The sequence below is a fragment of the Oncorhynchus masou genome, chromosome 16, assembly GCF_036934945.1.
Source record: "Oncorhynchus masou masou isolate Uvic2021 chromosome 16, UVic_Omas_1.1, whole genome shotgun sequence".
Classification (NCBI taxonomy): domain Eukaryota; kingdom Metazoa; phylum Chordata; class Actinopteri; order Salmoniformes; family Salmonidae; genus Oncorhynchus; species Oncorhynchus masou.
Genome location: NC_088227.1, coordinates 30752321 through 30778198, shown reverse-complemented (window position 1 = coordinate 30778198; position 25878 = coordinate 30752321). Strand labels below are relative to the sequence as shown.

Below are 25878 nucleotides of genomic sequence, written 5' to 3'. Positions count from 1 at the left end.
CCTACTCCTCCTGCTCATCCTTATCCTAATTTTCCTTCTGTCCCTCCTACTACTCTCGCTCCATCTGTTCCTACTACTCTTGCTCCTCCTGTTCCTCCTTCTACTCCTACTCCACCTGTCCCTCCTACTCCTCCTGTTCCTCCTACCCTACTCCTCCTTCTCCACCTGTCCCTCCTGCTCCTACTCCTCCTGTTCCTGCTGCTCATCCTTTTCCTCCTTTTCCTGCTGTTCCTCCGAATAGTCCTGCTCCTCCTGTTCCTATTACACTTGCTCTACCTATTCCTACAACTCTTTCTCCTTCTGTTCCTCCTTCTACTCCTGTTCCTCCTACTCATCATTTTCCTTTTTTTCCTTCCGTTCCTCCTTCTACTCCTGCTCCTCCTGTTCCTCCTACTCATCATTTTCCTCCTTTTCCTTCTGTTCCTCCTTCTACTCCTGCTCCTCCTGTTCCTCCTGTTGGTCCTGTTCCTCCTGATCCTCCTACTCCTCCTGCTCATAATTTTCCCCCTTTTCCTCCTACTCCTGCTCCTCCTTTTCCTCCTGTTCCTCCTACTCCACCCGTCCCTCCTGCTCCTACTCCTCCTGTCCCTCCTACTTCTTCTGTTCCCCCTGTTCCTGCTACCTATTCTGTTCCCCCTGCTCCCAGCCCTCTTCCATTTATAGCACCACACCGCAGGGGAGAGAGTGTATGTGTGTGTACGTGTGCGTAGTTAGTTTGTTAGTCTTCCCTACATACACTATATTTACAAAACACCCCTTCAAATTAGTGGATTCGGCTATTTCAGCCACACCCCTTGCTGACAGGTGTATAAAATCAAGCACACATACATGCAACCTCCATAAACATACATTGGCATTAGAATGGTCTTACTGAAGAACTCAGTGACTTTCAGCGTGGCACCGTCATAGGATGACACCTTTCCAACAAGTCAGTTTGTCAAATTTCTGAGCAAAGCTGCCCCGGTCAACTGTAAGTGTTGTTATTGAGAAGTGGAAACATCTAGGCGCAACAACGGCTCAGCCATGAAGTGGTAGCCCACACAAGCTCACAGAACGGAACCGCCGAGTGCTGAAGCGCGAAGCGCAGGCCTGGGCAACTCCAGTCCTCAGGGGCCTGATTGGTGTCACACTTTTGCCCCAACCCCAGCTAACACACCCGACTCCAATAATTAACTAATCATGATCTTCAGTTAAAAATGCAATTAGTTTACATCAGTTTGCTAAGGATGGGGGAAAAGTGTGACAATAATCAGGTCCCCGAGGACTGGAATTGCCCAGGCCTGGCGTAGCGGGTAAAAATGGTCTGTCCTCGGTTGCAACACTTACTACCAAGTTCCAAACTTCCTCTGGGAGCAACGTCAGCACAATAACTGGTTGTCGCGAGCTTCATGAAATATGGTTTCCATCGCCGAGCAGCCGCACACAAGCCTAAGATCACCATGTGCAATACCAAGCATCGGCTGGTGTGGTGTAATGCTCTCCGCCATTGGACTCTGGAGCATTGAAAAGGCGTTCTCTGGAGTGATGAATCACGCTTCACCATCTAGCAGTCCGACGGACGAATCTGGGTTTGGCTGATGCCAGGAGAACGCTACCTGCCCCAATGCATAGTGCCAACTGTAAAGGGCTCTCCAGCGGGTGGTGTGGTCTGCATAATGCATCACCGGGAGCAAAATACCTGCCCTCCAGGACAGCTACAGCACCCAATGTCTCAGGAAGGCCAAAAAGATCATCAAGGACAACAACCACCTGAGCCACTGCCTGTTCACCCTGCTATCATCCAGAAGGCAAGGTCAGTACAGGTGCATCAAGTCCGGGACCGAGAGACTGAAAAACAGCTTCTATCTCAAGGCCATCAGACGGTTATACAGCCATCACTACCACACCCTTACCACCTGGGGACTGCCCATCAGGAAGTCCAGAATCCAGTTGCAGAGGGAGGTGTTTAGCCCCAGGGACCTTAGCTTAGTGATGAGCTTTGTGGGCACTTTGGTCTTGAACGCTGAGCTGTAGTCAATGAATAGCAAAATAGTGTTCCTTTTGTCTAGGTGGGAAAGGGCAGTGTTGAGTGCAATAAAGATTGCATCATATGTGGATCTGTTGGGGCGGTATGCAAATTGGAGTGGGTCTAGGGTTTCTGGGATAATGGTGTCGATGTGAGCCATGACCACCCTTTCAAAGCACTTCATGGCTATAGACGTGAGTGCTACGGGTCGGTAGTCATTTAGGCAGGTTACCTTAGTGTTCTTGGGCACAGTGACTATGGTGGTCTGCTTCAAACATGTTGGTATTACAGACTCAATCAGGGACAGGTTGAAAATGTCAGTGAAGACACTTGCCGGTTGGTCAGTGCAAGCTCGGAGTACACATTCTGGTAATCCCTCTGCCTCTGCGGCCTTGTGAATGTTGACTTGTTTAAAGGTCTTACTCATATCAGCTACAGAGAGTGTGATCACACAGTCTTCCGGAACAGCTGGTGCTCTCATGCATGTTTCAGTGTTACTTGCCTCGAAGTGAGTGTAGAAGTAATTTAACTTGTCTGGTAGGCTCGTGTCACTGGGCAGCTCGTGGCTGTGCTTCCCTTTGTAGTCGGTAATAGTTTGCAAGCCCTGCCACATCCGGCGAGCGTCGGCGCCGGTGTAGTACAATTCAGTCTTAGCCCTGTATTGATGCTTTGCCTGTTTTATGGTTCGTCGGAGGGCATAGCAGGATTTCTTGCTTCCGGATTAGAGTCCCGCTCCTTGAAAGTGGCAGCTCTACCCTTTAGCTCAGTGCAGATCTTGCCTGTAATCCATGACTTCTGGTTGGGGTATGTACGTACGGTCACTGTGGGACGATGTCATCGATGAACTTATTGATGAAGCCATTGTTCAGTGTACTCCTCAATGCCATTGGAAGAATCCCGAAACATATTCCATTCTGTGCTAGCAAAACAGTCATGTTTGTACATGTTTCTGTGTGTTGAGTAAAGGTGGTCTAGAGTTTTTTCCCCTTTGGTTGCACATTTAACGTGCTGATAGAAATTAGGTAAAACTGATTTGATTTTTCCTGCATTATAGTAGGAGCGGCGCCTCTGGATGAGCGTTTTCTTGTTTTCTTATGGCCGTATACAGCTCATTGAGTGCGGTCTTAGTGCCAGCTTCAGTCTGCGGTGGTATATAGACAGCTACTAAAAATATCGATATAAACTCTCTTGGTAGATAGTGTGGTCTACAGCTTGTCATGAGATACTCTACCACAGGTGAGCAAAACCTCAAGACTTCCTTAGATTTCGGGCTCCAGCTGTTGTTTACACATATAAATAGGCCACCTCCCTTTGTCTTACCAGAGGCAGCTGTTCTATACTGTCGAAAAAGCTTAAAACCCGCCAGCTGTATGTTAATCATGTCGTCGTTCAGCCACGACTCAGTGAAACATAAGATATTACAGTTTTTAATATCCCGTTGGTTGGATATATGTGCTTGTAGTTCGTCTATTTTATTATTGATTGATTGTACGTTGGCTAATAGGACCCATGGTAAAGGTAGATTACCCACTCTGTGACGGATACTTACAAGGCACCCGGATCCACGATATCTCCGTCTTTTCCTCCTGCGAACGATGGGAATGAGAGCCTTGTAGGGTGTCTGGAGTAAATCCTTCCCGTCCGAGTCGTTGAAGAAGAAGAATTCCTCCAGTGAGTAATCGCTGCCCTGATATTAAGTAGCTCTTTTCGGTCATAAGACACTGTGGCAGAAACAATATAAGTTACAAAATAAGTTACAAATAACAACAACAACAAAAACATACACAATAGAACAATTGGTTACAGGACCTTAAAAAGGCTGCCTTCTCCTTCTGTGCTGTTACTTTAGTCTACCCACATACTGTATCTAGTTAGTCTACCCACATACTGTATATAGTTAATTATTCTAAACACATACTGTGTATAGTTAGTCTACCCACATACTGTATCTAGTTATGCTTCCTACATACTGTATCTATTTAGCTAGTCTACTCACATACTGTATCTAGTTATGCTTCCTACATACTGTATCTATCTAGTTATTCTACCCACATATTGTATCTAGTTAGTCCACCTACATACTGTATCTAGTTAGTCTACCCACATACTGTATCTATCTAGTTAGTCTACTTACATACTGTATCTAGTTATTCTACCTGTGAGGATAAATCATTATGTGTGTTTTTCCAGTTTTCCTCTCCCAACTCTGTACTCATCTCAGGACTGATAGCATGTTGTAGAATAACTGGCTTATTGGAGTAAATAGCATTAGCACTATGTTGCCTGGCACCCCAGGGTCTTCTCCTAAGCCTTTTGTTTTAAGTGGCAGCCATGTGTGAAGCGTTTCTCTACTCAGCCAGGGCTTTTAATCCTCTGGAATACACTGCTGGCAGATTCATCTCCTAATGGAGAGACCCACTGCAGGCTCTGTCCATGTGGATGACTTGTTAGCATTTCCTGTTAGCATCAATCTCAGTGTTATTTAATAAATCTATGTTGCAGTTAGTGAGCTAAATTCTGTTTAAGGGCATTACGCTAACTAGCTGAGTAGAAGAAGACAGTGAGGGAACAGTCACAGTAGTGCAGTAAGAGGAGGGTGTGTGGATAACGTCTAGCGTCTAGCGGATTAGCGTTTAGCAGACTCGCTTAGTCTCATTAGTGTGTTGTGAGACCGAAGAGATCTAGGGCCCAATGTGAATCTCTGCTTTAGGTTGTCTGAGTCTACTGAGTATTCTAGAGCAGGAAACCACACTGATGCAGTAAAAGGAACTGCATTTTCCTGTCTGATTATAACCAATTTGAGGTTTTACCCTAGTGTTGTTCACTACTCATGGCCTGGCACTGAAGCTTCCTTTACCCAGATCTGGGCCCAGCTAACCTTCCACATCCTAAACTTAACCATTCGAGGGAGAAACACATACTGACCTATGATCAGCCTCTAGTGGTCAAATTCATCCAACCCCATCCTTCACGGCCCAGTGGGCCAAGCGTGCATCCCCAGGCTCCCATACTAAAGCCCAGACATGGGCTTTTGACCTGATCTGCCCCTCCTCCACCCTGCTTTGGTCTCTCTCTCATATATATATATATATATATATATATATATATATATATATATATGTGTGTGTGTGTGTGTGTGTGTGTGTGTGTGTGTGTGTGTGTGTGTGTGTGTGTACATTTTTCTCTACACGGGGGTGAACCATGGGCAGCATCATTCTTCATCACCATCAACATGCCCGGCTGAGCGTAAGGAAGAGAGAGAAAAACAACACACACCTGTGCTGTAATCACATGAGGATGGACAGCTACAATCAAGCTCTGTAGAGTAGTAGAGTTACAACTGGATGAGTTAGATCTACTGCAGAGAGGGACAATTAGCTGTAAAGCAGTGGAGGCTCCTCAGATAAGGAGGGGAGGACTATCCTCCTCAGTGAATTTCAGAAAAAGAAAAAATAGTGAAACAAAAAATGTTATATTTTTTAGATGAAACTATACTAGATATGATAACGTCATCAACACACTATTGTGCAATGAAGATCTGCCACAGCCCCAGTAGCACTCTGTTGGGTAGCACCATGGTGTAGCCGGAGAACAGCTAGCTTCTGTCCTCCTCTGGGTACATTGACTTCAATAGAAAACCAAGGAGGGCTCATGGTTCTCACCCCCTCCCATAGACTTATACAGTAATTTGGCAAATCTAACCATAATTCCATCCTCCTGATTCCTGATTACAAGCAAAAATGAAAGCAGGAAGTACCCGTGACTAGATCAATAAAAAAGTGGTCAGATGAAGCAGATGCTAAGGTACAGGACTGTTTTGCTAGCACAGACTGGAATATGTTCTGGGATTCCTCCAATGGCATTGAGGAGTACAGCACATCTGACCGTATGTACTTACCCCAACCAGAAGCCATGGATTACAGGCAGCATCCGCACTGAGCTAAAGGCTAGAGCTGCCACTTTCAAGGAGCGGGACTCTAACCCTGGTATGGCAACTGCTTAGCCTCTGACCGCAAGGCACTAGAGAGGGTAGTGCGAACGGCCCAGTACATCACTGGGGCCAAGCTTCCCGCTATCCAGGACCTCTATACCAGGCCGTGTGAGAGGAAGGCCCTAAAAATGTTCAAAGACTCCAGCCACCCTAATCATAGACTGTTCTCTCTGCTACTGCATGGCAAGCAGTACCGGAGCGCCAAGTCTAGATCCAAGAGGCTTCTAAACAGCTTCTACTCCCAAGCCATAAGACTCCTGAACATCTAGTCAAATGGCTACCAAGACTATTTGCATCCCACACCACTCCCACTCTCTGTTGTCATCTATGCATAGTCACTTTTAATTAACTCTACCTACATGTACATACTACCTCAACTAACCGGTGCCACCTCACATTGACTCTGTACCGGCACCGCCCTGTTTATATTGTTATTTTTTACTGCTGCTCTTTATTTACTTGTTACTTTTATCTCTTTTTCATATCTGTATTTTTTTAAACTGCACTGTTGGTTAAGGGCTCTTTAGTAAGCATTTCACTGTAAGGTCTACACCAGTTGTATTCGGCACATGTGACAAATACAATTTGATTTGATTTAATTATGACAGCATGAACTGACATGTTGTCCACCCAATCAAAGTATCAGAGAATGAGTCTAGTTCTGAAAGCATAACTTACAGCTAACTAGCACCGCAGTGCATAAACTGTGGTGAGTAGTTGACTCAAAAAGAGAGAAAGACAATTTAAAAGTTTTGAACAAATTAATTTCTTCCAAAATTAAGGAGAGAGAGACAGAAATAGATACTAGATACAGTATTACTTAGCTAGCATGGAATGTAGCTAGTTCATTTAGCCTACTCAAAACACCCTGCTCAAACAGAGAGGGATGCTATGTTAGCTAGCTGGCTATGGCTATCCAACACTGGAGCTCGTCCAAATCAAGGTAAGGTTTTGGTTTTATTAATTTATTGCTACCGGGGCCCACAAGTGTAACTGCTTAACTACTTGCTGCTGACTGTACACTGTACTGTAGGATTGTAGCGAGTTTACTAAAGTGTTAGTTCTAGTAGATGTGTTGACTATGACATGAAAACAATGTAGACTGTGTGTAGCGGTTAGCAGTCATGATATGAAGGTCTGGCTTGGGAAAGTTTTTTGTCTGGTAACAGACATCTGATGTGTTGTGCACTGAAGTCCACAAGTGAAGGGAAAAGAAGGAGGAGAGCGCATACATAGGTGCGACAAGGAATTACATATACAGCAAGCGGTTTGTATGTGGCTGCTATGAAAGTGAACTGTGTTTTCGGGTGATCAGGGGTGTATTCATTGTGCCGATTCTGTTGAAAAACCCTTCTTAAACGGAAGCAGACGAAACGAAACGGGCATAAACATACCTCGATTTGTCAAATAGAAACTCCCGTGTTTCCAGACTTCCACTAAAAGCGATTCTGCATGCTCCTGGGTTGTTGGATTTAGACATTTGTTTTAGGTGTTTTGATGTTTAATGAGGACAGACTACCTGCAATGCTATCAAATATAGGTTAATAGGCATGATACCTGCAGATGCTGTTCATTTGAACCATCATCCTCAAAACAAAGCAGAACCCATAACTATGAAAATCAGGCCAAAGACCTCACAGATATTACATTGTGTGTATGATAAGAGGGCCAATTTGGGTGATTATTGCATTAAACGGGCAGAAATCAATGGGGGAAGTGTGTGTGTGTGTGTGTGTGTGTGTGTGTGTGTGTGTGTGTGTGTGTGTGTGTGTGTGTGTGTGTGTTAGGAAAAGGGGATACCTGGTCAGTTGCACAACTCTAGTGTGTGTGTCTTAGCACTACTCTCCTGACTCTGTTAAAACTGATACCCTGTCTCTGTGAGCTCATGCAGATTGTGTCTGGATCGATTCAGATTTACCCAGGTTTGTCAAATTACAGAGAGAGAAGGGATACAGATACACAGTACAATGTTATCCAAAAAGCTGAGAAGTACATAGAAATAAATAAAATATCTCTTCTCTCAATTCTTCACGCAGTTTTTTTACTCAAAATATTCACAAAATGTTAATTTCCCAAATTATACGTTATAGGAATTCCGATATGAATTGTGTGAATTAATTTGGACGTTGCAGCTTTGACTTTCTTCTTGTAATGATTGAGATGTACGAACTGTTCTGTTTTGTCCTCTACAGCGCCCCCTACGGTCCGCATCGTCCACTCGGGCCACGCCTGTAACGTTGAGGAGGAGCGCCACGCGGAGAGGGTGTACACAATCCGGGAGGGAGAGACCCTTGAACTCACCTGTCTTGTCACAGGACACCCACGGCCACAGGTCAGTCAACCTGCCAATCACCCAGTTTAGCCAAATCAGGACGCTGACGTTTCACTTCACCCACCAATCATTCTGTTGAGCCAATCAGAACTCTTACTGTACTCACCAATTACTCTCTTTCTGAACACTTTCATACCCAGGTCAGAAGATATCCAGTCCTCTTAGACTTTACAATTGCATTTTTGAGCACAATAGTACGATCATTAGTTGAGGCATCAATGGGTCTTTCTATAAATAAAGGGGCAAACTTGTGAAATCAGGATCAAATTTTCGAAATGGTTTCATATACTGTACAGTGCATTTGGAAAGTATTCCGACCCCTTGACTTTTTCCACATTTTGTTACGTTACAGCGAGGGACATTTTTTACATTTTTGGCTGATACTTATATCCAATATTTTCCTTGCCAAAAAAATGATACTGATACCGATAACCATTATTTTTAATTTTAGCGGGCTTTTAAGCATGCTAGTACAGTTATATAGTTGAAACACACACACACACATACACACACACACACACTGACCAAAAAGTAATTTTGTTGGCATTTACTTATGTCCCCATTACCAGTAAAACATAATCAAAACCTATTTATTTCACTTACTTGCTGTGCTGATTCGTTGTTCATTTGTTCAGTCTCAACTAAGATTTCATCATACATGACAAGCAGTGAAGTTTCAACTCTGTCTGTCCGTGGCCTCTCTTCCTCGCGAGCGCACTGTCACTGTGTTCGTTTCCATCTTGTCCAGCTGTGTCTAACATTTCACGTAAACCCTGTTCCTTGTCTGCATCGAAGTAACGGTCCTTGTACCTAGCATCGACCATGGTGGAGACGCAGTATTGGCTCAGAGAGAATGCCACCGAATTGCTTGTTCACAGCCTCTAGTAAAGTACTTCTCCAAGTTAACCCGACGGTCTGTGTTGGCATTTTTGTTGATCAGGCATTTCAATAACATGACAGGGTATCACTTCTGCTGCAGACACAGTTGAGCTTATTTCTCCAGTCAGTTGTTTGAATGGAGCCAAGAGTGTTCATGTTTCCAAGTTTCAAACATGTTCTCAAATGCCATTGAAATGGCAGCAGTGGTATGAGAACAAGCACATTCTTGAGCAATACGGCTTTCCTCAGTACGAAATCCTTGTCGACACACTGAAATCCTCGTCGACTCACAATGCTCATGGGGCTGACATCGCTGTGCCAAATGTCAGTCGTGAAGCTAATAGCAGTGATGCCCATAGCAAGTAGCTCATGAATTTGAATTTCAATACTGTGTAACTCCAGTAGAGAAACACCTGAAAAATAGTGCCTACTTGGTAGAGTGTATCGGTGCTCTACCAGTTGAACGGTTGATTGTCAAGGGCAATGAAATCCATTATTAATTACACTTTCAAATGACTGCTCGACTTGTTGACTGCTCATTCCACACAGCAGACATTGTGGGCTAGGTTAGGAATACTGTGTTGCACGTGTAGCGCTATATTTTTCGTGGCATCATTATGTCATCTATCTAACCTATATCGGTATGCACGTAAGCTTTAACATCGGTTTTGCACATTGGCGTTAAACTAGACATCGGGCTGATGTTGGCAATTTTAGCTATTATCGTCCGATTACGATATGCTTACCGATATATCGTGCATTCCTAGTTACCAGCCTCATTCTAAAATGGATGAAATCGTTTTTTTCTTCTCATTATTCTACACACAATACCCCATAATAACAAACAAAGTTTAAAAAAGTGAAATTTCTGCAAATGTAGAAAAAATTTAAATATTATATTTGCATAAGTATTCAGCCCCTTCACTCAGTACTTTTTTGAAAGACCTTTGGCAGCAATTACAGCCTTGAGTCTTCTTGGGTATGACTCTACAAGCTTAGCACACCTGTATTTGGGGGGTTTGTCCTATTCTTCTATGCAGATCCTATGAAGCTCTGTCAGGTTGGATGGGGAGTGTCACTGCACAGCAATTTTCAGGTTTCTCCAGAGATGTTCGATCGGGTTCAGCTCTGGGCTCTGCCTGGGGAACTCAATGACATTCAGAGACTTGTCCCAAAGCCTCTCCTGCATTGTCTTGGCTGTGGGATTAGGGTCATTGTCCTGTTAGAAGGTGAATATTTCGCTTTAAACCACTTGTTGTTGCTTTAGCAGTATGCTTAGGGTCATTGTTCTGCTGGAAGGTTGAACCTCTGTCCCCGTCTCAAATCTCTGGAAGACTGAAACAGGTTTCCCTCAAGAATTGCCCTGTTTTTTGTACCATCCATCATTCCTTCAATTCTGACCAGTTTCCCAGTCCCTGCCGATGAAAAACATCCCCACAGCACGATGCTGCCACCACCATGCTTGGGGATGGTTTCTCGGGGTGATGAGAGGTGTTGGATTTGCGCCAGACATAGCGTTTTCTTGATGGCAAAAAGCTACATTTTAGTCTCCTCTGAACAGAGTACCTTCTTCCATATGTTTGGGGAGTCTTCCACATGCCTTTTGGCGAACACCAAAATGTGCTTGCTTATTTTTATCTTTAAGCAATGGCTTTTTTCTGGCCACTCTTCCGTAAACCCAGCAGGGGCGGCAGGTAGCCTAGTGGTTAGAGTGTTGGACTAGTAACCGAAAGGTTGCAAGTTTGAATCCCCTCAGATGACAAGGTCAAAATCTGTCTTTCTGCCCCTGAACAAGACAGCTGTTCCTAGGTCATCATTGAAAATAAGAATGTTTTCTTTTCTGGCTTGCCTTGTTAAATAAAGGTAAAATTAAAAATTTGAAAATAACTACCCAACTCTGTGGAGTGTACGGCTTAAAGTGGTCCTTTGGACAGATACTCCAATCCCCGCCTTGGAGCTTTGCAGCTCACTCAGGGTTATCTTTAGTCTCTTTGTTGCCTTTCTGATTAATTTTGGTGCCATATTCTTTCCAATTTTTAATAATGTATTTAATTGAGCTCCGTGGGATGTTCAAAGGTTCAGATATTTTTTACAACCCAACCCTGATCAGTACTTCTCCACACCTTTGTCCCTGAGCTGTTTGGAGAGCTCAGTGGTCTTCCTGGTGCCGCTTGCTTGGTGGTGGCGCTCCCTTAGTGGTGTTGGAGACTCTGGGGCCTTTCAAAACAGGTGTATATATACTGAGATCATGTGACACTAAGATTGCACACAGGTGGACTTTATTTAACTAATTATGTGACTTCTGAAGGTAATTGGTTGCACCAGATCTTATTTAGAGGTTTTAAGGGTGAACACATATGCACACACCACTTTTTTTTTATTTATTTTTTTAAACAAGTTATTTTTTTCATTTCACTTCACCAATTTGGACTATTTTGTGTATATCCATTATATGAAATCCAAATAAAAATATATTTAAATTACAGGTTGTATTGCAACAAAATAGGAAAAACGCCAAGGGGGGTGAATACTTTTGCAAGGCACTGTATAGACAGGTATGTGCCTTTCCAAATCATGTCCAATCAATTGAATTTACCATAGGTGGACTCCAATCAAATTGTAAAAACATCTCAAGGATGATCAATGGAAACAGGATGCACCAGAGCTCAATTTCAAGTCTCGTAGCAAAGAGTCTGAATACCTAGCTAAATTACAAAAAAACACTCTGTTGTTATGGGGTATTGTTTGTAGATTTATGAAAATTGTGAAAAAAGTCAAGGGGTCTGAATACTTTCCGAATGCACTGTACATTAGAATATGATTTTTTGCAACTTCACATGTGTAGTTACAGGAATAAAAGTATCTAAATAGGCACAATGACACCATAACTCCACCTAGCAACAACAAAACATTTACATGTCATTCAAAATGTTACATGAAAATTGGACACCACATATTTCTTTGTTATGCCTAGTATTCAGGTCTGTGCTTTAGCCAACTTCTATATCATTTATAGCCATGCTAAACATTCCGGAAGAATGGAATAGATAAACAACTAGCTGTCAAATACTTGCTTCCTCTGTCTTTATTTCCTCCACTCCTTGCCTCTCTTTGAAAGTACATTGGATCCCGAGGGGAGAAGCCTTCACTCCTCTACCCCAATGTGCTTTGAGAGGAAGGTGAGGAATGGAGGAAACTAGGGGAGAATCTCAATTTCAATTCCTTGAATCCTCATATTCTCGCCTCTTTCTCAGAACCCATTGGATCAGACCAATGGGGTAGAGGAGACGAATCAAGGAAATGCAGTTGAGATTTTCCCAAGGACAGAGGAAGCAAGTGTTTGACAGCTATTAACATTTTTAGACAGTACAAGAGTGAGTGAGTGAGTGAGTGAGTGAGTGAGTGAGTGAGTGAGAGTGGTTAATGAATGAGTGAGTGACTTAGCTACCATAATACCCATGGCCTGTCCAGAAACAATCCCTAGCCACAACCCTCCAGAGTCTAGCCCAGGGACGTCAAACATAAGACCCCCTCACCTGGCACGCGAGGGGGTCCAATCCGGCCCGCAGGTGGTTCGAGTATATTGAAATATTGACCAATTCAATATACTTTCAAATAACTAAAGCCAAATTTAAACTGTACACACATGATAATGGACTTACATTCATAGAGTTTCTTGACTGTGTCAACTTGCTAATAATCACCAAAAGGAAAGCTAGACAGTCAGGTAGCATCAAATATTCAAAAATCGATGGTTAGGGTAGGGCTGTGGCGGTCATGAAATGTCAGCCGTTGATTGTCAAGCATATAACTGCCGGTCTCACGGTAATTGACCGTTAATTAACATAAGTACGTTTAGCTTATCCTGGATTCCACACACAGCCCACAAGCCACTGATGCAGAACTTTGGAACATCTACATTTTAAAAAGTCTAATAAATCCATGTAATATAGCCTACACCATCACAGGTTGAAAGACACATGATATGAAGAAAATGTAGTTTTAAGAAGAACAGAATAGCATATACTTTTAGTTGTCCTTATGTTAGGCCCTGATATGGCTAAGTCATATGGCTGTGGGCTACACTAGTTCATTTAGCAGACAATATTTGTTTTATAGTATTAAGAATAAAATTGATCAAAGCTTAATAAAATAGAAAGGATATTTTTTCTCATAAATTTCAAAGGAAGTGCAAACACGAGGCTATTCTATGTTGAGGGGTTAACAAAGAAACTGGTCCTCCCATAAGCTTCATTTAGATTTGTTATGCAGCTTTAGTTCTGATACAAGCATTGGGCTATATGTTTGGATTTTTTGTACATTCTAGGGCTGCATGATGCAACTTTTTTTAAATAATCAGAGTCCTATGAAAGGCATGAGCTTTGATTTGTTTCATGTGCAAGCTGCACACACTTCATCAGTCTTTCATTCACAATTTGTCAAGCACTTGATAACGTTCTCACCAGGCCTCGAATTTTCCGGCAACATCCCCCTGGTGTGGCCGCAATGCAACTCAAAAAAAGTCCATGCCTATTGCGGCCAAAGTGGCCGTTGTGCCCTTGGGCTGAATATAATAATTATAATTCCCTTCTCCCGGCTGCCATGCTGTGAAGCACCTCTCACTCACATGGCTCTGTCAGATATCTACATTCTTATTAGCCAATTCCTGTCACGTGATTGGGTCCTTCTCACAGACATTTCAGCTAAGAATTAGGCTACAAGTGAATGAAGACAGACACAATGCAACTGCGTGCATCCCTCTTGCCAAATTCTAAGGTGCATATTGAAGATGTTAGAACTGTCCACATTTAGACTACTTTTATCAGTCAACAAGATGAGTGGCCCTAACAATCAGCAAAATCACTAGCCTATGACAATCTACCATCCCCTATAGTACAAAAGTTGATCAATTCTATTGGTCAACTTGTCCTTCTGTGCAAACCATGACAAGAAACAGAAACAATAACGCCTGGGGAAGGAACCAAAGGGTGTGACAGATATAGAGAAGGTAATCAGGAAGGTGATGAAGTGCAGGTGAGTCTGATGAGGCACAGGTGCACATAACGATGGTGACAGGTGTGCGTAATAATGAGCAGCCTGGTGACCTAGAGCGCTGGAGACGAAGTGTACGTGACAGTACCCCCTTTCTGACATCCGGCTGCAGCCGCAGGACACCGACCAAAGGGATGATCCCGGGGACCAGGAGTGGACCGGTCGCCTCTACTGAGGCGCGGGAACCCGACGAGCCGGCTGAGGTGTGGGAACCTGATGAGCCGGCTGAGGCATGGAAGCCTGACGAGCGAGCTGAGGCATCCTTGATAGACTCGGCAACAGGCCAACCGAGTCTTGTGAACCTGACGTTATGGCTGAGGCATGGAAGTCTGACGAACCGGCTGATGCATGCTCGGTTCTCCGGCAGCGTCACCCGGACCCGACATCACCTATCAACACGCCTTTCGTGAGGCGTTATTCTGTAACGTGTACCGTGGAAGTCGGGAAGCAAGTAGAGGGAGTGAATAATTTAATAAATAAACGAACACAGACAAAACAAATAACATGAGCAGCGTACAGACACAAAACAGAAACAATAACGCCTGGAGAAGGAACCAAAGGGAGTGACAGATATAGGGAAGGTAATCAGAAAGGTGATGAAGTCCAGGTGCGTCTGATGAAGCGCTGGTGCGCGTAACGATGGTGACAGGTGTGCGTAATAATGAGCAGCATGGTAACCTAGAGCGCCGGAGAGGGAGTTTGTGACAAGAACACTTTTCCCGTGGTTAATTTTCATGCCAACCAGTTACTCCTGTACTCAATGTGCTTAATATTAGAAAGGTTTATCAATAAATATACAGTTGAAATTGGAAGTTTACATACACTTAGGTTGGAGTCATTAAAACTTGTTTTTCAACCACTTTACGCATTTCTTGTTAACAAACTATAGTTTTGGTAAGTCGTTTAGGACATTTACTTTGTGCATGACAGGACCACGTAGCCGTCATACCGCTCAGGAAGGAGACGCATTCTGTCTCCTAGAGATGAATGTACTTTGGTGCGAAAAGTGAAAATCAATCCCAGAACAACAGCAAAGGACCTTGTGAAGATGCTGGAGGAAACAGATATAAAAGTATCTATAGTATAAAAAAGGTAAGAAAGTATCACAGTAAAGCGAGTCCTATATCGACATATCCTGAAAGCCATTCAGCAAGGAAGAAGTCACTGCTCCAAAACCGCCATAAAAAAGCCAGACTATGGTTTGCAACTGCACATGGGGACAAATATTGTACTTTTTGGAGAAATGTCCTCTGGTCTGATGAAACAAAATATAACTGTTTGGCCATAATGACCATTGTTATGTTTGGTGGAAAAACGGAGAGGCTCGCAAGCCGAAGAATACCATCCGAACCGTGAAGCACGGGGGTGGCAGCATCATGCTGTGGGGTGGATGTCATAAGGTGAATTCACCAATTTGTAAGTCGCTCTGGATAAGAGCGTCTGCCAAATGACTTAAATGTAAATGTGCTTTGCAGCTGGAGGGACTGGTGCACTTCACAAAATAGATGGCATCATGAGGTAGGAAAATTATGTGGATACAGTATATTGAAGCAACATCAGTCTTGAAGTTAAAGCTTGGGTCTTCCAAATTGGGTCTTCCAAATTGGGTCTTCCAAATTGACAATGACCCCAAGCATACTTCCAAAGTTGTGGCAAAATGGCTTAAGGACAACAAAGTCAAGTTTTTGGAGTGGCCATCACAAAGCCCTGACCTCAATCCTATAGAAAATTTGTGGGTAGAACCGAAAAAGCTTGAGCAAACAAGGAGGCCTACAAACCTGACTCAGTAACTCCAGCTCTATAATGAGGAATGGGCCAAAATTCACCCAACTTATTTGTGGAAGGCTTCCCAAAACGTTTGACCCAAGTTAAACTATTTAAAGCAGGGGTGTCAAAGTCAAATGGACGGAGGGCCAAATAAAAAATTTAGCTACAAGCCGAGGGCCGGACTGTTCGAATGTTCATTGAAAAATTTTTAAATGACGCATATAGTCTAGTGAACCTAATTGAACCTACTGAAAACCTAACAAATATATTCCAATATGATCAGATAAATAAAGCAATATTTTCTTATGGCTCTGTCAGTAATCTTTAATTTTCAACAGACACAAAAGACAAATTTCCTTTATATAAAAATCCCCATAACATGAACATTAAATGAAAGAAACCGGTATTCAAGGCACCATCAGTAGCCTATATTTTCTATTTTAGCAAAAGTGGGCTAAATTTACTTCAAAGAAAAAAACAATAATAGCAATTTTCTATCATCCACTCAACTGAAATATTTTTAAAATATAATTGGATTGAAATACAATAAAATAAAGTGCAAAAATCTATTAATCAAAAACAACACTTTGTTTAAGGAGAAGTAACATGCAGTGAAAACAAATATTAAACTTGAACTTTTAAACTTGAACTGAGTAAAAACTCTAAATATGTGATTGCACAGTAATGTTCACTTGTTTGAGGTTGAGGGTGATACTTGGTGGTGTCCCATCTTTTCCACAAGTTCATCAATGTTCGGGGTAAGGCTCTGAGCTGAGGAAATCCTCAGAATTGAGTGGAGGTGTTCAGCAGTAAGTCGACTTCTGTGTGATGTTTTGTTCAGGTTCATCAAAGAAAAAAGTTGTTCACACAGGTATGTGCTGCCAAACATAGACAACGTTTGAGCAGCCTGGATGCGCAGCTGGGGCATTGTGTCAGGGAGGAAACGGGCGAACTCCGCAGCACCCACTCCCGCATATTTTGCCCTCAGTGCATCATTGCATTGGAGGTCAATCAACTCCATTTGGAGGTTTGGTGGTGAGCTTTCCACGTCAACAGCAAATGGGTTACCGAGCAGTTCCAACCTGCTTTTTTGTGCTTCAAAGTCAGCAAATCGGCGTCGAAAGTCAGCGGCAAGCATACCTATTTTATCAGCCAACTGTGCGCTCGGGAACGCACTGGTAGAGAGCTTCTCTTTCATGGTCTGGCAGCTGGGAAAGTGGCTCAAATTTTCTTTCCGCATCTGCGTCTCCCACAGAGTCAGTTTGGTTTTAAATGCCTTCACTGTACTGTACATATCAGAGATGACATGATCCCGACCCTGCAGCTGCAAGTTCATTGCATTCAGATGACTCGTAATGTCACACAGAAAAGCCATTTCACACAGAAACATTTCGTCTCGGAGTTGTGTTGTGTCTTTCCCTTTGCTGTCCAAGAACAGACAAATCTCCTCACGAAGCTCGAAACATCTTTGAAGCACCTTTCCCTGGCTTAGCCATCGCACCTCTGTGTGATAAGGCAAATCACCATGCTCCGTTTCTAACTCCGTCAGAAATGCCTTGAACTGGCGGTGATTCAAACCTTTGGCTCTGATAAAGTTAACTGTGCGCGTGATGATGCTCATTACATGCTCCATTTTCAAGGCTTTACCGCACAACGCTTCCTGGTGTATGATACAATGATAAGCTGTCAGCTCACCTGTCGCGTTTTCCTCTTGCATCTTTTCCCGTATCTTCGCCACCAGTCCGCTCCTGTGTCCACACATCGCAGGTGCTCCGTCGGTTGTCAAACCCACGAGTTTTTCCCAAGGCAGCTCCATCTCATTTACACATCTTGACACCTCTTCATACAAATCATGCCCCGTAGTTGTGCCATGCATAGGACGTAAAGCCAAAAACTCCTCTGTCACGCTTAGGCTGGAGTCCACTCCGCGGATGAAAATTGACAACTGGGCAATGTCAGAAATGTCGGTGCTCTCATCCACAGCCAAGGAATATGCAATGAAATCTTTTCCCTTTTTCACAAGCTGCTCTTTTAGATTGATGGACAACTGGTCTACTCTCTCGGCAATGGTGTTTCTGCTCAGACTCACATTTAAAAAGAGTTGCCTTTTTTCTGGGCAAACTTCGTCACAAACTTTAATCATGCAGTTTTTGATGAAATCCCCCTCCGTAAATGGCCGGGCTGATTTAGCGATCTCTTCTGCCAAAATAAAACTGGCCTTGACAGCAGCCTGGCCTTGTGATTTGGCTTTTTTGAACAGAGCCTGTCGAGATTTGAGGCCTCGTTTTAATTCCTCTGCCTTTTGTAGCCTTTGTTCCATGTCCATATTCTTGTTTTTGTCCGCGTGTTTCGTTTCATAATGTCGTCTCAGATTATACTCTTTCAGTACCGCCACACTTTCTCCACACAGAAGACACACAGGTTTTCCAGCTACCTCCGTGAACATATACTCCGACTCCCACCTTGTTTGAAACCCCGGTTCTCAGTGTCCACCTTCCGTTTTGCCATTTTTGATGGGTATCTGAAAGTTAATTTTACTGTGATGCTGACGACTGCTGTGCCAATAAATATTGAAATGAAGCAGCCTACTGCTCGGTGCGTCACCGTTGCATTGTGGGAAATGTAGTATTGGTGCGTGTAAAAGATCTGCGGGCTGCCGGCTTGCTGCGGTCTGCGGGCCGGTTCTAATAATAAATCAAGATCATCCCAGGGGCCGTAAAAAACCTTCTCGCGGGCCGGATGTGGCCCGCGGGCCTTGACTCTGACATATGTGATTTAAAGGCAATGCAACCAAATTATAATTGAGTGTATGTAAACTTATGACCACTGGGAATGTGATGAAAGAAATAAAATATTAAATAAATCATGCTCTCTACTATTTATTATGACATTTCATATTCTTAAAATAAAGTGGTGATCCTAACTGACCTATGACAGGGAAAGTTTACTAGGATTAAATGTCAGGGATTGAGAAAAACTGAGTTTAAATGTATTTGGTTAAGGTGTATGTAAACTTCTGACTTCAAGTGTAGTAAGCCTAGCCTACGGAAAGCTGATGAGATACTCCCCTTTTTAATAGAGGCCATCAAAACTCTGTTTTCTCACACAATTGCATAGCCTATATAAATTTTGCGCAACATGAGCTCACAGGCTCTCATGAAGTGTTTGATTTGAGAGTGATTAGAGGGACAATAGAGGGCTGAGTACCAGGCAGTTAGCAAGTTCAGTAGGCTAGTAATGACCATCAGCAGTATCAGAGTTTGGAGAAGCCTAATTACTGTGACTAAATGGTCACATGGAATTTGACCCGTGTCATGACTCGTGACTGCCATTGTGGCGGTAATACGGTCATCATAACAGCCCTAGGATGGATGTGGGACTATTTCCCTCCCCCAATTTTGGACGATGAGGAAATAGAACACATTTTCAGTGCGGCCCTCCGGACCTCATGAAGATGGAATGCGGCCCCCGGGACAAAATTAGGTTGACATCCCTGGTCTAGACACTTGTGGAGATCTGAGAAGAATTGATGGTGGTGACATGGTGAGAGCTCCACCTTACCCTCTGATAGGCTTGGTGGAATTTTAGCCATATTGCTTACACCTGTCCAATCCTCTCAGATTTCAAAAAGTGTATAGAGGGTAGGATCTAAGCCAAGGGTTGTTTCAGGACAGGAACCCAAGACTTTGGGTATGTGGTGACCCTTCAGCACAACACTTGAGGCACGTTTGGATGTTTCAATCCATTGCTGGACACACACAGATTTGGACACCCTATCAGGCTGGTCAGGCAGTTCTGGGTATCTGGAGACCTGCTGTAAACCGTAAACAGAAATATAAACATTTCTACTGTTCTATCCAGCACAGCTTCATTCCAGCTAGTTAGATGTGCAACCCCTGACTAACTATAGCTAGGGGCTTATCTCTAGTCTAGCAATAGATACTGCTGTATGGTATCATTGAATAATAAAGCAATAAGGCCAGAGGGGGTATGTTTTATGGCCAATATACCACGGCTAAGTCCTGTGCTGGATACAGCCCTTAGCCATGACATATTGGCCATATATTACAAACCCCTGAGGTGCCTTATTGCTATTTTAAACTGGTTACCAAAGTAATTAGAGCAGTAAAAAATACATGTTTTGTCATACCCGTGGTGTACGGTCTAACAAACCATGGCTGTCAGCCAATCAGCATTCAGGGTTCAAACCACCCAGTTTATAATATTATTTATGCCATGTCATTGTTGAATACTCCTTTCTGATTGGCTTGAAGGGCATTCCAGAGCATGCATTATTTCCTAATAACACACAGTTTATTTGCACGGTAGAATTCAATGGCTATAGTTTATTTTCACACGTTTTGTTTGAACTGCTTTTGAAACCAAAAGTCTATTTGAAAACAGTATTGGTATTGTTGATTTCAATTTCATAATAGCAAGCTAGGCATGATGGTTTGTCTAGCTAAACTAGCAAGTCTGTTTGTTTGGTTACAACAGCAACTACTGTAGCTACAGTATCAAGTAAACGTGCTAGCTACTTCAGTAGTGGCAAATGTGTTAAATTATAGCCATGGTATTAAATGGATAATCAGCTCGGGGCTCCATGCATTCTCTGGAAAATAATGCAACTCCGTGGAAGGTCAGTTTCACTCCGGTAGCTGATTGTGGAACACACCTTCCACATTGTTCATTATTTTCCATAGAGCTCATAGCCCCTCTTTGATTATCCCTTACAGATGCTTAGCTAGGTCTGGGCTGTATTAGATTCTGTATCAGCACCACAGAGCTCTCACTCCACGCGTCTCCCCACTGAACCGGCTTATAAATGTAATCCCCCAATTATTGCTGCTCCGTATTGTACTGTGCACCTGCATATTCATAATTAAAAGCTGGCAGATCTAATGAGAATTGTGAAGACAAAACAGAAACCACATCTGCCTAGTCAACATCACAAGGCAAGTAAATAAATTAATAAATAAAGACAGGAAACATGTTGATGTGTGTTGTGAATGCAGGAGGAGAGAGCAGAGTGGGTCCTCAGCATCTTAACAAGGATCTTTTCATCCATGCTCTGCGTTTAATTAAGCTCTGGGATTCCAACCAATTAAAGTGTTGAGCCCCCAGGGCAAAGTACTTTTGATTGGTTCTTGACAGTTTCAATCAAATGCTTATTCCCACCCACGATGAGTCTTCAAGGGGATAGTTCAGATGATATTATATTACAGAACATTCGGACATAAATTTATGTAGAACAGACATTATTCTCTATCATGTAAAACAGAACATCCTGTCAGCTCTGCATCGGTGCGGCTAAGACTTGACAATAATGTATTACCTTTTTCTGGTAAGTAGTACGTGTCCAACATTGTATCCAATTTGCTCGATTAGACAAATTAAATGGGACTCCGCGATATCGAGGGACGGGATTGTCCGCCATTTACATTAATTCATATTTAATTCCCCTTTGATCGATATATTTAGCATTCATTTGTACACGTCCTGTCCTGTTGATTCAGATGCAGAGAAGGCTATTGATTTTTTAATTCCCATTGAAAAGGTGAGGGCCACTTAAATTAGTGAAACACTCCGACTCGCGATTCATCTTCTGCTCTCATCTGTAGTGACAACTTGTTATTTCCCCTGCCTTGACTTCTATCCTCTATCCTGTTAATTAAAATGTGTGATAAAAGTGTGAGAGAGAGAGAGAGGAGGGAGAGCGATAGAGAAGGATAACGACAGAGAGGGAGAGAGAGAACGATGAGGAGAGAGAGAGATCAAAGTGCTACATGGCAATAGCAGGAGAGTCAGGATTTCCTTTGAAAGTGAGTCATTATGAGCCCCAGTCAGATCCCATGGCAGGGGAGGAACACGGCTGTCACTCTGGGCTTAGAGATGGAGCAGCCTGGGTCTCAGGTGGTTCTGGGGTGGTAGAGGGGGGAACGAAGGGTTAGGGGGGTTGTAGGGACTAAAGAGTAGATAGGAAGAAGAGGGGTTATTTGGGGGTAGTTGGTACTGGTGTGCTAGTCCTGAGGCTGTTGGGAAAACATAAGGTGTGTCCGCTCTTATTAAGTATAGAGTTGTAAGTGAATAATAACCCTTCATCTTTTCATTGGAATGTTTTTTCCTCCTTGTTTTCTCCTTTTCAAAGTTTGTTTGTTCTACTGCATGCTAATTTGACTTAACTCTTTCCTCCCCCAAGAGAGGACATAAACATGCAACGCTCTTTAAATGACCCACATCCCCCTCAGACCCCCCACTGATGGGGACTGTGGCTCTCGTCCAACCAGATGTCCACTTTCTCACAACGTGAGGTTCTCCATCCCGCGCCCACCTCCCCGTCAGGAAAATAGAGACAGTCTAATAATAAAATCCTACACACACACACACGCTAAAAGGAATGTTAGATTGGAAGATTAATAGAACATTCTCCTTGGTGACATTCTGTTCCATACAGCATGTTGGCTTTTATTATGAAGAGGGCACAACATTCTGCGTCCCAAACAGCACCCTATTCAATTTCTAGTGCACTACTTTTGACCAGGGCCAATTGGGCCCTGGGGCCCTGCACTATGTAGGGAATCACGTTCCATTTGGGAAGCAGACATGCACTTTACTGGCTGTCTTACGTACAGAAGCTTTCATTCTTACATTCACATATTCTGCACTACGTAGGTGAACAGTGATAATGCAGAAGAACAATGTGTATCTGTTCATAGAGGATCAACCCTCTGAGCATCAGTTGCAAGGCCTTGCACTTTATAAGGTCTTGCTATTAGAAACAAAGCCTGGAAGTACCCAATGTACTCCAAAGAGATGCAATTATAAGCCTATTCATTATAAGCAACATTCAATTCGGCAGCAATGTACATCTGGCTGACTACTCACACTGAATTCTTCCACTGCTCTATCGTTCGCTACATCTCAGTCTGAATCTTCCATCATTGAAAGTCGTTTGTGGTGCGTCGTTTGTGATTGGATCGTCTCTAACCAATCAGAGTTTTAAAGCTAATTATGTACTTCGAAAACGCTGCTTCACCCACGTGTATTCTGGCTCTGGCCCTACCCATTCATTTCTGGGACCAATAGGATTGTTTGAATGTGTTCGCATTCTAGAGGGGTCGGAGAAGAAACGGTCATGGGCGTGGTGTGGCGTTTGGTTGGAGCAATGAGTCTGTGTAGCCAAGCAAAATTTACATAGCAACTAGACCCACTGGAATCTAAGTTATGTTGAAGAGTTAAGTCAATGTTAAACTGTTTATCAATTGGCATTCACCATATTATAAGTGTGTAAAAGGATTTGTCACAATCACTTTTTTGGGTTCACCAAAACATTGCAATCTGACAGAGACAGGTATTAGATCTGGTCTGGTTTCACTCAGCACCTGTGAAATAATGGATGGAGTGACAGCCACTATGAGATGTAATTCCCATCATAGAGCCATCTTTCTCTCTCCCCTGAGGTATCTTCTGAGCTGGACTCTGGCCTGCCTCCAGTCTGTACGCTCACACTGTGTTTGAGGACACAATCTGACTATGCCAGCAACACCACTGAGCACACACACACACACACACACACACACACACACACTCAAACACAAACGCACCATCACGCCAGCTACACCACAGAGTAAACACCCAACACCGCCCATTTTTGTTTCAATTATCTGCTGGGTCAAGTTCAGACAGGTGGGTAAGAGGGTCAGGTGGTTTAATTTAGCCACATACAGCCATGAGCAGGCTAGGGTCTAGCAGGCTAGCATCTATGCCAGGGGGCCAAAGGCTGTAGAAGAATATAGTTACTGTAGATACTGTAGTTGGTGCCCTGGAGTAGGAAGATTGGGTATATATGGTAGAAAAGGTACTCAAGTAAAAGTAAAGATACCTTAATAGAAATTGCCTCAAGTAAAAGCAAAAGTTACCCAATAAAATGCTAAAAGTTTAAAAGTTTCTGGTTTTAAATGTACTTACTGAAAGTACAGTAGTGAAAAAAATACTCAATTGTCATACTTGAGTAAAAGTAAATGCTATTTGTCAATTCCTTATATTAAGCAAACCAGACAGTATAATTTTCTTGTTTTTAAAATGTATGGACAGACAGGCACACTTCAACACTCAAACATAATTTAAGAATGCAGTGTTTGTGTATAGTCCGTCAGATCAGAGGCAGTGGGAATGTGGATGAAGGTGCATGAATTGGACAATACTTCTGTCCTGCCTGAGAATTCTAAATCTAACGAGCACTTTTTGGTGTCAGGGAAAATGTATGGGAGTAAAAAGTTCATCTTTATGACGAGTGGCGCAGTGGTCTATTGCACTGCAGTGCAAGCTAGAGATTCTGGGTTCGAGTCCAGGCTCTGTCACAGCAGGCTGTGACCAGGAGACCCATGGGTCGTCGCACAATTTGCCCAGCCTCATCTGGGCTAGGCTGGCAGGGATGTCCTTATCCCATCGTGCACAAGCAACTCTTGTGGTGGGCTGGGAACAGTGCACACTGACACTGTCGCCAGGTGTATGGTGTTTTTTCCAACTCTTTGGTGCTTCTGGCTTAAGTGTGTCAAGAAGCTGTGCAGCTTGTTTTGGTTGTGCTTCAAAGGATGCATGGCTCTCAACCCTCTCCTGAGTCCATATGGGAGTTGCAGTAATGAGACAAGACTGGAACTATCAATTGGATACTGAGAAAATGGGGTTAAACCTCTTTATGTTAGTGGAGTAAAAGTAAAAGTTGAATAGTAAAGCACAGATACCCAAAAAACAATTTCCTTTACAATATTTTAACTTAAGTACTTTACACCACAGTTGGCCACACTTGGCGTTTTAGAGACCTTCTCCTTCGGAAACCTTGAGAGCTCAAAGATGGTAGGACAGAGAGGGGGGCAGGTACAGCGTTGCAGCGTGGGAGATCAACTGACGACGCATGCTCCGACATACAATCCCAGCATCACAACCACTGTCGCTGCACACATAAGCATTAGCTGCTAGATGTCACTGTGTGTTGTCCAAAGGCTAATGTAGATTTTTTTTATTAGAATGCCAGAGACTAGACTGATTGATGACTTACAAGAAGAATAGGATTATTATTTTGTTTATTTTTCTGCATGGGAACTAACCGCTTTTATGGTTTTTAATGCTCTTGATTGATGCGGATATGTAAAGTTTCTCTGTGTGTTGTAGTCTGAAGAATGTGATTCAGAGGATGGAGCCATTTCACACCTGTGTGACCTTTTGAACTGTAGTATTGAAAGTAAATGTAAACAAGACACAGGCCTATTTGTAATGGTAATAAATGTCGTGACCCACAAACGTGTGATAAAGCAGGCTAGAACAGTACACAGCTATTGGACATGCAATTAAAGATAATGCCCTAAAATTAAAGTGTTAAATTGTGACATTAGGAAGTTTGGCCATAACTTTCAGCCTGTATAAGTCTATCCTCAGCCCTTAACCCTTAGTCACTGCCCTCTACATTATTAGAAAGAGCTACATGGGTATCAGCTGAATTGAAACTCAGCTTGGATTGAGCTACATGCATTATAATAAAGATAAATACACAGTCATTCCTCTCAGATCTTCAATGATTGTCTTAGAACAAGAAGAGGGTCAAACTGTACTCCCAGGCTTACTCTCACAATGCCCTGGTGGATATACACAGAAAGACTTACCCTATCTCCCAGACAGACAGACAGACATACCCTAGCACCCAGGCAGACATACCCTATCTCCCAGACAGACAGACATACCCTAGCACCCAGGCAGACATACCATAGCACTCAGACAGACATACCCTATCTCCCAGACAGACATACCCTATCTCCCAGACAGACATACCCTAGCACTCAGACAGACATACCCTAG

The 25878-nt window shown here is 43.1% G+C and overlaps 1 protein-coding gene across 1 annotated transcript in view; it reads left to right on the top strand.

Annotated features, from left to right (window-relative positions):
- Positions 1-25878, top strand: part of LOC135557305 (MAM domain-containing glycosylphosphatidylinositol anchor protein 2-like) — a 142692-nt gene that overhangs the window by 114523 nt on the left and 2291 nt on the right. The window contains exon 2 of the mRNA XM_064990490.1: positions 8189-8328. Within this exon, the coding sequence (XP_064846562.1) occupies positions 8189-8328 (140 nt within the window). The remainder of the gene's footprint in view (positions 1-8188; positions 8329-25878) is intronic.